General features: G+C 43.3%; 1 protein-coding gene across 1 annotated transcript in view; it reads left to right on the forward strand.

Moving 5' to 3' along the window:
* LOC144785427 (glucagon receptor-like) overlaps nucleotides 1-12,972 on the forward strand; it is a 127,055-nt gene that overhangs the window by 11,310 nt on the left and 102,773 nt on the right. The window contains exons 2-3 of the mRNA XM_078664340.1: nucleotides 5,348-5,444; nucleotides 7,014-7,121. Of these exons, the coding sequence (XP_078520466.1) occupies nucleotides 5,348-5,444; nucleotides 7,014-7,121 (205 nt within the window). The remainder of the gene's footprint in view (nucleotides 1-5,347; nucleotides 5,445-7,013; nucleotides 7,122-12,972) is intronic.

The following is a 12,972-nucleotide window of genomic DNA, read 5'->3' on the forward strand; positions in this document are numbered from 1 at the left end:
TTTGAAATTCACTGAAAAAACCATAGGTTTCACACCAGTTATAGTTAGCTGGAAATTTTACTCGCATAAAACCATTGAAATTCCCACGTTATAGTTAGTTGGACTCACTATAACTTGCACGTCTGCAATGCACTGCTGATGACGTCACATATTACATCACTCATCATATATATATATATATTTAAATATTTAAACATTACTCGCTAATATATGTATTCACTAAGATACACTTAATAAGACAGTTAACCAATAATTTTTTTTAAAACACTGAAAAAACCATAGGTTTCAGGCCTTAAATAGTTAGGAATTAGCATTTAAAAAACCTTTGAAATTCACTGAAAAAACCATAGATTTCAGGCCTTATATTGTTAGGAATCAGCATTTAAAAAACCTTTGAAATTCACTGAAAAAACCATAGGTTTCAGGCCTTATATAGTTAGGAATTAGCATTTAAAAAAACCTTTGAAATTCACTGAAAAAACCATAGGTTTCAGGCCTTATATAGTTAGGAATTAGTTTTTAAAAAACCTTTGAAATTCACTCAAAAAACTATAAGTTTTAGTGGTGTTATAGTTAGCTGGACATTTTACTCATACAAAACCAATGAAATTGCTCCTATATAGTTAGTTGTACTAACTATATTTCGCGCACCCGCAATCCATTGCTGATGATGTCACATATTAGATCATTCATGACATGGTCAGTGACATCACTGAGGACATCTCAAATGACATCACTGATGACATCACTGATGACATCATCCACGTGACAATCACATACACCTTTTCATACACTATTACAATTTTTCATCACTGTTTGTAAAATACAGAGTATCATATTTAAATCCATTGTCACAGCAATACAAGTATCTAAAAATCCACTCAGTGATTCATAGATGTATACACACATCTAATCACTTACCTATGGATTCACTCATACATGCTGTCAATGAACAATAGAACACTATCAAAAATACTTATACATCTATATCGACATTAAACAACAGCACGCATCCTATTCACATATGAACTCATCCTACTCACTTATGCAAACAATGGATCATACTTACATATTTACTTAGCAAAACACTTATACAAACACCACTTCTACTATTCATTTAGATAGTAAGTCATACTTAGTGAATTATAAAATCATTATTACAAGTATACAGTTATCCATATAGTCACTCACACAATCATTGTGTCTTATGTATACTTACTTATATACAACAACTGACACATACACTGCCTTTTATTTTTCTAGTTTGTTGGACCTGTACCTTTGAGAAATATATTTGCTCATCACAACCACCATAAAGAGATTCCCTCACCCAAACTGTTAGAACATGTAGTTTTAACTTCATATATCTACTGAATCAACTATTCACATATCTTTGGACAGTCACACACCCCCCACCGAACCACACACACTTTCACACTCCCATACAAATACTCAGTTAACTAATCAATAACTAATATAGACTTTCACATAGCTAGTAACCAACTGTAGAATCAGTTTACACAACAACTGACAAAGTGATACAGATATTCACACAGTTTAGTCACTATCCACTATATTTAGTGAGACATTATAAATTGGTCAAGTAAACAGTCAATTACACTGCGACTAAATCCTCCATCCAAATATTTATTTATATATATCCACTCATTCTTCAATGTAAATTGCTATATATATAATGCATATTTAAATAACGAAGCAAACCACATTCACTGGATGATGTCATCAGTGATGTCATTTGAGATGTCATCAATGATGTCACTGACCATGTCATGAATGATCTAATATGTGACACCATCAGCAGTGGATTGTGGGTGCGCGAAATATAGTTAGTATAACTAACTATATAGGAGCAATTTCATTGGTTTTGTATGAGTAAAATGTCCAGCTAACTATAACACCACTAAAACTTATAGTTTTTTGAGTGAATTTTAAAAGTTTTTTAAAAACTAATGAATAACTATATAACTCCTGAAACCTATGGTTTTTTCTGTGAATTTCAAAGGTTTTTTAAAATGCTAATTCCTAACTATATAAGGCCTGAAACCTATGTTTTTTTCAGTGAATGTATATATATATATATATATATATATATAATGTTAGAAATGGGATCTCTGGTTGGCTAAGGTTTGCGCCAGAGCCAGGCAGAGACCACAACTCTAGTCAGGGTAAGGGAGTTACGCGCCAAAGATAACCCCTGCTCACCCCCTTGGTAGCTTGGCATGAGCAGTTAGGCTTATCCCGGTGGCAATGTGTAAAGCATTTGCGCACGCACACAGCAACAACATCCCAGGCACACTACAAAATGAACTCCACACAAGGTTATATCAAAAATAGCCTTTGTATTCTCATAACACATTAGAATAGTACTCACATAATATACATGGTGCCACCTGGCACTAAGTAATATCTACAAGGGATTTTATACACCTGACAGGGCCCACTGGACCACTGTCAGAACCATCACAGAGTGAACTTAGTAAAAGTAAAAGATATCCTAAACATACAACCAGTAATCACTGGTAAACCACTGTACTCAGCATCAGCCTGTAACATAAACTACGTTATGAACAGTATCACATTAGGCGCAAATTAAATTCTGCGCCAACCTCACCAGCATAAATACATTATGCAATCATCTCATAAGTTTAAATGCATTAGACACTAACCTCCTAAGTATAACTCACATTAGGAAATAAATCTCACTAGCATAAACTATAAGATGCAAACCAACCTCATAATCATAAAAAAACACATTTAGTGGTATAAAACACAGGGTGTGCAAATCATACTACATAAATCACATTTCCTAGCACCACATACATAACATTAGGGCCTAGTGCCCTATCACTCTCAGTCCCCGTGGCCAACTGGCCATCTCAAAGGGGCTCAAATGCCCTGTGTCCAGAATGTCAGGGCTGCTGCCTATGCAGCGAAATCCAATTGCGCCATTGCGCAAACCTAAACGTAGCAGCTGTGAATGTAAGGGGGCAAGGAGTGTGTCTCACTCCTAACTTCAAGAAGACATGCCCCCAAAGCACTGTGGCCTAAACGATGCAGCTGCCCATTACTTGCTGGGCAGCTGTGAACAAAAACATAGACGGGGCACTCACTGTGCCCTCTAATTCGATGTGCCAAGGTTGCATCTGCCCACGCTGGGTCAGCGCTGCTGAGATCAATGGTAGGCCCTGGCACAACTGTGCCCGCTGGAGCCTCACTGGGCTCTGGAGACAAGCATGCTTCACGTTGCAGCTGCCCTCTGCGAGCGGGGCAGATAGGATGAACAACGCTATGGGTCCCAGGCACCTCTGTGCCCTCACGTTGGAGCGGCCCACTGCCAGAGGGGCCACTCATGGCAATTAGGGATTGGCACCTCTGTGCCTCAGGGAAATAGCTCTGAGGGCAGGCACCAATTGCGTGCCTCGACTCACACCTCCCTCTCCACCTGGAAGATTGAGTCCCACTCATCGGGCTCTGCAGGCTCCTTGGGCATCCTCTGGGACTGCTCCCTGCATACCTTAAGGACACTCTGCTCACCGGGACTCTTGGGAGGACTTCGGGCCGGCTTTTAAACTGCACGCAGGGCTCTCCTCATTACATGGGAGTCCCGCCTCACCGCAAGTGCAGTGCCACCTGTCCCCTTCGCCCGGTCCATCACTGCGCTTCACCTGGGCCCTCTCCTCACCCGCCAGTCCCCACGGCAATGAGGGGGGAATCCCTACGTAAGGATTCCCTCTGAAAGGGCGGCAGCTCTGCACTGCGCAGCCCGCAGCCCACGCTCCTTTTCCTGTTGGACTAATTCAAAATTACAGGGCTCTCAGGCGCTAGATGCAAAGGCCCTGCCTGAAAAAAGGAATATGTCCATGGAGATGAAGGGGCATAGCTGGGCCCAGAGGCCAGCACACAGGGCCCTCCAGCAGGGAGGCAGCCCCCATGGTGGTCCCTCCTGGGCCCCAGCAGCAGCAAGCCCCCTCCGTCAGGATCAGGAACAGAACAACATCATGGGGTCACAGCCCCTATATTTATACTACATTTCCCTTTGTGTCCCAGCACAGGGCTTGGGGGATACCAGTCAGGACTGGTTTAGAGGGGATTTGGAGCACTTTGTTTTGCTCAGCTCCTTACTCCTTTGTCAGGTGGGGGCTCAGCGATCAGACGCTCCACAGGGGGCGGAGCCAGCCTTGTGGAGGGAAGGCGCAGCCCTATTCAGGTCCCAGGTGCAACTCCTCCCTCCCATCTGCATGCAGATCTCTCTATTCATCACTGGGCAGACTCAACCTGTCTCCTGGAGCCACCCACACTTCTCAGCTCCTGTCAATCACAAGCCATACATGCAATTCACATCAGGCAGGCAGACACACAGCACACAGAAATACCAACTCGTGGCATTTCTCTACCAGTCACCATAAATCTGCGCACACCATTGTGCAGCATTTATCCTCACTAGTTCAGACCAGCCCCATGTGTACCACTCCGTGAAAAACCTATAATAAAGAAAATTATAGTACAGAAATATAGATGCACACCTAATGCGTGAGCATCAAGGCAAATACATACAGTTCTGAATTAGACTCATAGTATTTATTTTTAGGAAATAATAAGCCTGCTGGTCAACATGGGTGGAGGGACCTGCAGTAACCTTGGCTCAGCACACCTCCGTCATTGTGACCTGCTCGTTCCCAGGGCGGACCACGGCGTGAGGTTTGACACCAATGACATCACAGAAATTCCTGTTAGTTAAATGCTAACAAAAACTCAAAATATATATAACATTTATAAGAACACAAGTTAAAACTCATAAAATGCACCGGGAGACATATATGGACAATTTATTTTGAGAAGCTTGCGTGTGCAGAGCAGCTGCTGCGAGAGGGATCCCACATTGTAGGGGCACTTCCTTCAGCCTCTTCAGCGTTCCGGATCTGTTCTGAACTCAGCAGGCGAATGATCAAAGTTCATTTTAAGTACTGGTTCCATCCTTCTTCCTCGCCAGGTGTGACATCAAGCCTTTTGTGAGTGATTGGTCAACCCAAGTGCTCAATGTGTGAACCTCAATCGTTATGCGTGAGGTGTTGAAGTCTTGTTTCACTTTCAATTAATTAAATGGACCAATACTCCTGAAATCAATGATTTGTTGGTGAAATGTTCATGATGAGGGACAGCGACTGTAATGACATGGAGTTAGGTGGTCAGCCCAGGTGGCTGGTGGGGGTAGTGTCACTGCTCTAGTAAAACCATTTTGGAATATACAAATGGGGGCTCATTTACTTTTGCTTATACTTCTGGTTTGGTCTGCCAAAGCGCACTCAGGTTTCCATTGCTTTTGCAGACTTGTGGGGCAAAGATCCTGGAGAAAACGTTTGAGGAGTGGATGAGGTACCGAGACGAATGCTTTAAAAAGATGGAAAGCACCCCAAGGCCTGTAGGTAGGTCACCTGAGCAGACAGGCATTACCTTATATGCTCTTTAATTCCCTTAACATTTTCAAATGTTTTTTTTTAAGTGTAAGCCAAAATTATGTTAGTTACGGTGAAATGAACATTATAAATAAAATAGCATATTGTTAAACAAAACTAGTAAGCCGAGTTTACACAGGGGAGATTAAAGGTGATAGGGGGCTTAATGACAGTACACACAGTTATTCTAGCGTGTCATATTAGTACGTGTAAAGGAGAAAGGATGTCAACCCTGCATCCAACATGAAACAAACAAAAACATGTCTCCTAGCACACGCCAAATTATATGAACGCAGCCTTTTTGTATTCTTCTTTTTCTTTTTATTTGATTTCTTCTGCCAGCCAACACGTGTTTCATCAATGGGTGTGTTACCCTATGACTGCCTCAGGGCTGTAATCCATCAGTATCCTCTCTACAAATGTAGAAACGTGAGTAGGAAATCCGTACGTCTCAAACGTCAAGATGGCGTCTCTGTGCCCGGTGCGGACTCTAGGGTTTTTTGGGCGCTGTCAAACCGGGTCGGCTGCTCCCCAGCTGTGATAACAGTGTGTTCATTTTCCGCTTGTGGGCTGGCAGAAGCAACCAAATAAAAAGAAAAAGAAGAATCCAAAAATCTGTGTTTATGTAATTTGGCTTGTGCTAGGAGACTTGTGTTTTAGTAAGTCGAGGTTTAATTTTTTTCACAGTGTGACACAATGATGCAGTCTGCTAAGTTGATTAGAGTGGCTAATTTCTTGACTCTTTCACTAATACATGAATGTGTAATATTAGACTAATTTGCGTTAAAGTTTTAGTTAAATATGTTCCCCTTTGGTCCACTTCGTCCTCTTTCCCCCTTTTTCACCACCCCTTGAAATTTCCTTTGCTTTCTATTGCACTCCCCCTAAATTTTACTTTGACTTTTGCTTAACTCATTTCTCCTCTTTATTGCTCCCTTTTTATCCTTTTTCTACTGATCTCGTCTCCCTCTTCACTCATATTCCCCCTTCGCATCTTTCATCTGTTCTTGTACTCTTTTGTATTTACACCGTATTATATTGGGGAAACATCGTTTACAACGTGGGGATTATATCGCAATGCCATTACATCACATTTTTTTACAACGCAAGTCGTTACAACAACTTGCGCTGGATGGCGCTCTAGGACAAGGAATAGAATAACTTACTATCCAACACCTTCCCTACTGTTTGTAGACTGGAGTTGGAATATTAAATTATACTACTCCTAAGTCCAGCGCACTCCAACGCAAGTCGTTGTAACGACTTGCATAGTAAAAACCGCGATGTAATGTACCGCGATGTAAATGTATGCGTTGTAATGTCATACATCCATTATATTGTAATACCCCTTCCGTCATTTCTGATCTATTTTTCGTTTAATCTGTCCTGCATTATCTTTCTCACCATTTGCTCTAACCGTAAGTGTGACTTATTCTCCTTCTTTCTCTCTGGCTTCTGTTTGCATCTCTCCCTGTATGCACCTCTCCCTAAATGTTTCTCTCTTTGCCCTCACCCCCACATATTTGCTTTAATTTTCAGGACCGCACTGCAATCGGACATTTGACATGTATGCCTGCTGGCCTGATGGCATGCTGGGGGCTACCATCAGCGTCTCCTGCCCTTTCTACCTACCTTGGTTTGATAAAGGTACGTTTCTAGTAAATAGAGAGTCTTGCCATGTCACTGTCAGTCACACGCTGTTCCTCACCAATATACATATGCAGTGCTTAATTAGTAAAATAATAAGTGCCAGGGCTCTGACCAGGAGGCCACGGCAGCTTGCACCAACCATTGTCATTGCTGCCAAAACAACTACTAACCATCTGAAAATGTAAATGTGACAGGTCAGATTATTCCAGGTCCCCAAAGCTAAACGAATGGCTGGGGAGACAGGTATTAGCATTTTTTTTATGTATATAGTTTTCCTAAACAACTGTTATACTGCTCATGTCTAACTTACACGAGCAGCGCCATCTTGTGGCAGACTGCCCTAAGTGTGGTGTTGACAATTAGGAAACCAATTAAGTGCTGTTGCTCAGCACCGGAAAGTACCGGCTCAAATTAAGCACTGGCATTGCAGTGCACGCTATTTAATGAGTTTTATGTCTTTATTTCTTTACCTAATTCCGATCTGCCGTATGCCAGAGTTTACTACCCCCCACCCTGCCCCTCCCCGCCTCACCTCCTACAGCACTCCCTCACAGGAGCCGCTACTGGCTTCGAACAAAGCCAAGCTCCTCTCCTTGCCTTCACTCCATCAAAGGCCCTTCCACAACTGTTGACAAAGCAACAGGACCAAGGCCCCGTCCTCTCATACTCCCCACCTCAGTGGCGGCTAGTGACATTTCAAGGTAGCAGGTGTAAAAGTCGGGGATGACATGACATGGTCAGTGACATCACTGATGATATTACAAATGACATCACTGATGGCATCATCCACAAAACCACTCACACACCCTCATAAATACCCATACACCCACTCCCCTACATCTGCTCACACACCCACTCACTCATCCATGAATCTACTCACACACCCATTCCCTCACCCATACAGTCACTCACACAGCCACTGACCTACCCATACACCTACTCACAGCCATTTACTAACGCATACAGTCACTAACACAGCCACTCCCTCACTCATACATCTACTCACATACCCACTTATTCAGCCATACAGCCACTCACTCACCCACACAGCCTCTCAACAGAACCACTCACCCACACATACAACTACTCATGTACCCTCTCAGATACCCATTCACAGACCCATACTTGCACTCACACAACCACTCACTCACCCAAACAGGCACTCACTCTGTCAAACAGCCACTTATTCACCCAGTCACTCACTCATATAGCCACTCACTCACACACCCACTCACTCACCATACCGTATTCACAAACCCACAAACCCATACAGCCACTCAGACACCCACTCACACGTGGATACAGCCACTCATATAGAAAATGTTAGAAGTAGTATCACTCATTGGGAGTACACTTAGTATACTAATTTACATTTCGTATCAGTTTAGTATCACTATTTAACAATCATAACCTCTTAGAAAATACACTCACTGGATGATGTTATCAGTGATCTTATTTGAGATGTCAGCAGTGATGTCACTGACCATGTGATGAGTGATGTAATATGTGAGGTCATACGCAGTGCATTTCAGAAGCGTAAGTTATAATTAGCTTAGGTAACCATAACTGCTGTGTCATTGGTAACCAAACCAAATATGGCAGTCCATGTCGAGGTCCAAGGTGAGTGTCGCTCAGTGTATAGGGGGACAGTGAGAGGTGTCATTCCAGGGCATGATGCAGAGGGCACAACCAAGATTAACCCGGCCATATGGCGGAGATGAATGTTACCACTTCATTCTAGCCACAAAGCCAGATTCATCATCATCTTCGTCCTCTGATGTGTCAAGTGCCTCACATGCGGGTATTGGTATTTTGTCTGCATCACTGTGTGGCAGTGACACATCAGGGGATAGAAGTGGGAAATCTGGCCCACGGTGTTGCACTGACACTTCAGGGGGAGGAGATGTGGATGTAGTAGTAGCACCAGCATCCATCAGCGCCAGGCCGTGTGGTGGCAATGCCATGACGAGGATCTGCAGGGCATGGAAGATCACAGCTACATCTCACTGGTGTGCAGCCATGGCAAACATTCTTTCCGCTTGCATCCACTCCATGTTCTCCATGATCTTCCGCATGTGTCCCAACTCCTGGGTGACATCGCTGGAGCCACTCTGACTAGACAGTTGTTCTTTGCTCAGAGTCATGACTCTAGCGATGTGAGCCATGGCTTGTGGTAGAGCAAGGAGTGGACAGTGGGTGTCTGTTGGGGACTGTAAGTGGTGCCTGATGGGACTTAGGCACCCATGTATGGCATCTAGTTTGGCTGCCATGAGGTCGAACCCCACCGCAGCTGGTCAGACATCTCCTCCCACCCTCCCATCCTCCCACCCTAACACACAGCATTGGAAGGCCATGTGTTGGTCGTGGGCGTCCTGGCAGACAGCCGTGGTGGTGGGTGCTTCCTGCTGTGTGGTCTGTGCAGGGGGTGAGGTCTCATGGATGCAGCTGGGCTGCCCTGCTCCTGGAGGTGGGGTGCCGGAGCTGTCCCTGAGCTGTTGGAGTGCATCGGTGTTGATGTTATGGAGGTCCTCTTCATCATCAGTGCTGTGTTGTTGGGTCTGCTCTGCAGGAGGTGTTGATTCTCCCTCTGCAATGTGAAGGGGAAATGCCGATTGACATTGTGCTCACATGTATGTTCACGCATTGTACAAGTTTACTGTCAGACTGCATGCCAATGTACATTGGGACTCTTTATGAGGCGACGCCTATTTGAAGCTGGACACTTGGCATTTATCACACCATCAGGAATGTGAGGTTGTACTTGTACATTGTCATCTCACAGTTTCCTGCTATGCCAAATGTGAATGGCCATTTTCTACACACAAGCGGCAGCAGTTATGTCCTCTGTTCTGTTGTGAAAGTGTTGCAGTTTGTACCACATTGTTGTCAATGTTGGGGTGCTCTGCATCTTATGAGTGTGTGCTGCATTGTGGGTGAGTTGCCCCTTCGGCTCAGATTTGGCTGGCCCTCATCCCTTTCAGATGGCGTGCCTTTCACTTCTGTGCTTATGTAGTGCTGAGATGTTGCAGACTTGCGTAAATTGGGCTATTGGTCGGAGTTGTGACTCTTGGGCATGGTTTGTCCCCAGATGTGCAATAATTACTTGTGCATGTGTACCATTGTGCCCATCTCCCCCATCCCCCTAGAACCTGGTCGTTACTCACCCTGTTGCTGTGGAATCAGGTCATGTTTTGCAGTGTCCGGTCCTCCAACTCCTGCCACCATCTCCCTAATGATGGTTCCAGGCTGGTCCTCCGTGGGGCTTGTGTGGTTCTGGTTGTCCTCTGTACTTGCTCCGGCTACCTCCATGGTGCTTCGCAGTTGTTTGAGTCTTGTTTGTGTTTTTGGTTGCCGTTTTTATAGTGATTTTGGCCGCCTGACTTGTGGGACTTGCAGGCTGGTGCTGCTTCTCGCTGGATTTTTTATCGCAGTTGTGCCCATCGTAAGTTTTTTCACGTTGGGGTTTAGATTTTTATCGCCGTCCAGGGACTTTTATCGCAGACATTTGACGCGTTGTTGGGATACTATTGCATGTTACCGCCATGTTGAGAATACAACGTTGACACAGAGTTTTTTTCCTGCGATAGACGGCGATATGAAAGATTGCGTTAACTGATTTTGGTGATGATTATCACACGTTCTTGAGAATATCCCCCATTGAGTTTGTATTCCTTGCCGGTCTGACATAGAGGTGATATGAATTAACAAATCTTTACAGGGAAACTGCAGCTCTGCGCTTTGGATGCCTCAGTTATGTGAACGGCTTGACAACTGGATACAAAAGACTGTCTTTCTTTATTTAACAATAAAAAATGGAAATCCCAAGGAAATGTGGCAATCAAAAATGTCCAGCAGAACTAGCTTTTGTGACATCCATAACACTTACATCTTCGTGGAGAATAACTGTATTGCTTGCCCGAATTCCTGCTTGCCTACATAGGTTACTGAAAACCCATAGATTAAGAAAGAATGATCTTTCCTATATTGCCTCACATTCTCCAGCTCAGCAGAGCGCTGACAGTACTCTTAAACACGTGCACTACTGCCACCTCATGCTCAGATGCAGATAGAAGAATTCTCACTGAACATCAGAGACCACTAGCATTTGCTGTTTACGTACCAGAGCCTCAGAGAAGCCCCAGGCTGTGCATAATCCAACCACTGCAAGTAGGAAACATTTCTTTAGCAGAAAAATATTGCCAGTCATTGAAAAGGAAGAATAAAATCAACATAAGAAAACAACATATTGAAAAAGTTAAAGAACAATTTAAAAACAAACAACCTTTAGCAACATTTTAGAAATAAAGAGGAGGTGTTGCAAAATGTATCATTGTTTATCTCGCAAAGGTACGTTAAAAGTTCTGTCTTGAATTCTATGCCACTTCTGGGCCGTAATGCGATCTAAAAATGGTTGATTGCTTTTCCGAAATAACTTTGGCAAGAAAATTGGGAAATTGTGAAATGTAATCATGTAAAAGAGTATTTTGCAACTTGGCACACAGGGAATCCTGTATGACTGCCTTAGCCACCATCCTGACCAGGGAAGCTCGTAATATGGAGGTAATACCTCACCGGCAGACACCCACAAATTGAGGCATCATTGTTCCCCAGGCAGTACTACCTCCAATATTATCCCACACATTTGGAAAGATCTAAAGGCTGTTCCTGCAAAAGGATTACAATTACATAGGAGCAAAGACATAAGGGGAAGCTAGGAGGGATTGGAATAGATTACAATGGACAGGCTGATTTTGAAGAAGATGGCACGCAGAACTTTAATTGAAGAAAGCCTTTTGCAGCTCCATGCAATGACCCCTGGCATGTCCCTGCCTCTCAGCAACTGTATACCTGCTCCAACGTTATTAGAATCTACCTTCCAGGTTCCAGAAGGAGGAAGCAGACTGGTTGCTGGAAACATAACACAACCCCCTTTCCCAACAGAACTAAAAATAATTAATAAAGCACAATTTGGATTACACAGATTCCTGTATTGAATTTCAAACGTGTATGTACCACAAGCATATGCTCACTAAAACCTGAATAGTAACAATGAATATCCGTACTGTGAACATATGTAATTATCAACTCGTTTAGGTCCCACTCTAAGTCGAGTAATGGGTACCTCCCTAGATGTCCTTTCACAATTTTCTGACGTGTTTCTCAACTTAAATCATTTACACTGCTCTGCCTAACTACACACAGTAACCTTCCCCACATTCCACTACTTGCCATCTGACAATTTCACTACATTTCCCTTAGCTTTCAACACTTCCTTGGGTTCAGACAACTTGGAGCAACCTTTCAAATTCACATTTCCCAGACACACCCTAACAAGTTCTTGCAACTTTTCTTTATCTTTTCATTGTGTCTCTGCACATATTCATTTAATATATTTTTCACTCTCTCATTCAACACATCAAAAGCAATTCCCTGATGATTTTATTTGTATATCCAAGCTGGCACACCCACTGTGCACAGTACTCTTCCTTTTAACAGAGAAAAAGGTGTTTCTCCTGTCACTGAATGTGGTGTGGTCCTATAATTCCACAACATGTTCTTGACCTGTCTTCTTCAACACTCATTACTTGATATAGCCAACTGTATACTTTATCACAACACTTGATTAAAGCATTCAATCAAACCATTTCCCCTGGGATTATACACTGCTGTCTTGTAATGTTTGATTCCTTACCTTTTGAGACATGACTCAAACTCTTCTGATCCAAAATTTGGGGCCATTGTCAGGTAACATCACACCAGAGTAACTTTCTCTTCTGAAGATATCCTCAAAAAATGAAATCACATTGGCAGCCTTTATCTCTCTCATAAATGCTACTTCTGGCCACTT

The sequence above is a fragment of the Lissotriton helveticus genome, chromosome 10 (genome assembly GCF_964261635.1).
Source record: "Lissotriton helveticus chromosome 10, aLisHel1.1, whole genome shotgun sequence".
NCBI classification, from domain to species: Eukaryota; Metazoa; Chordata; class Amphibia; order Caudata; family Salamandridae; genus Lissotriton; species Lissotriton helveticus.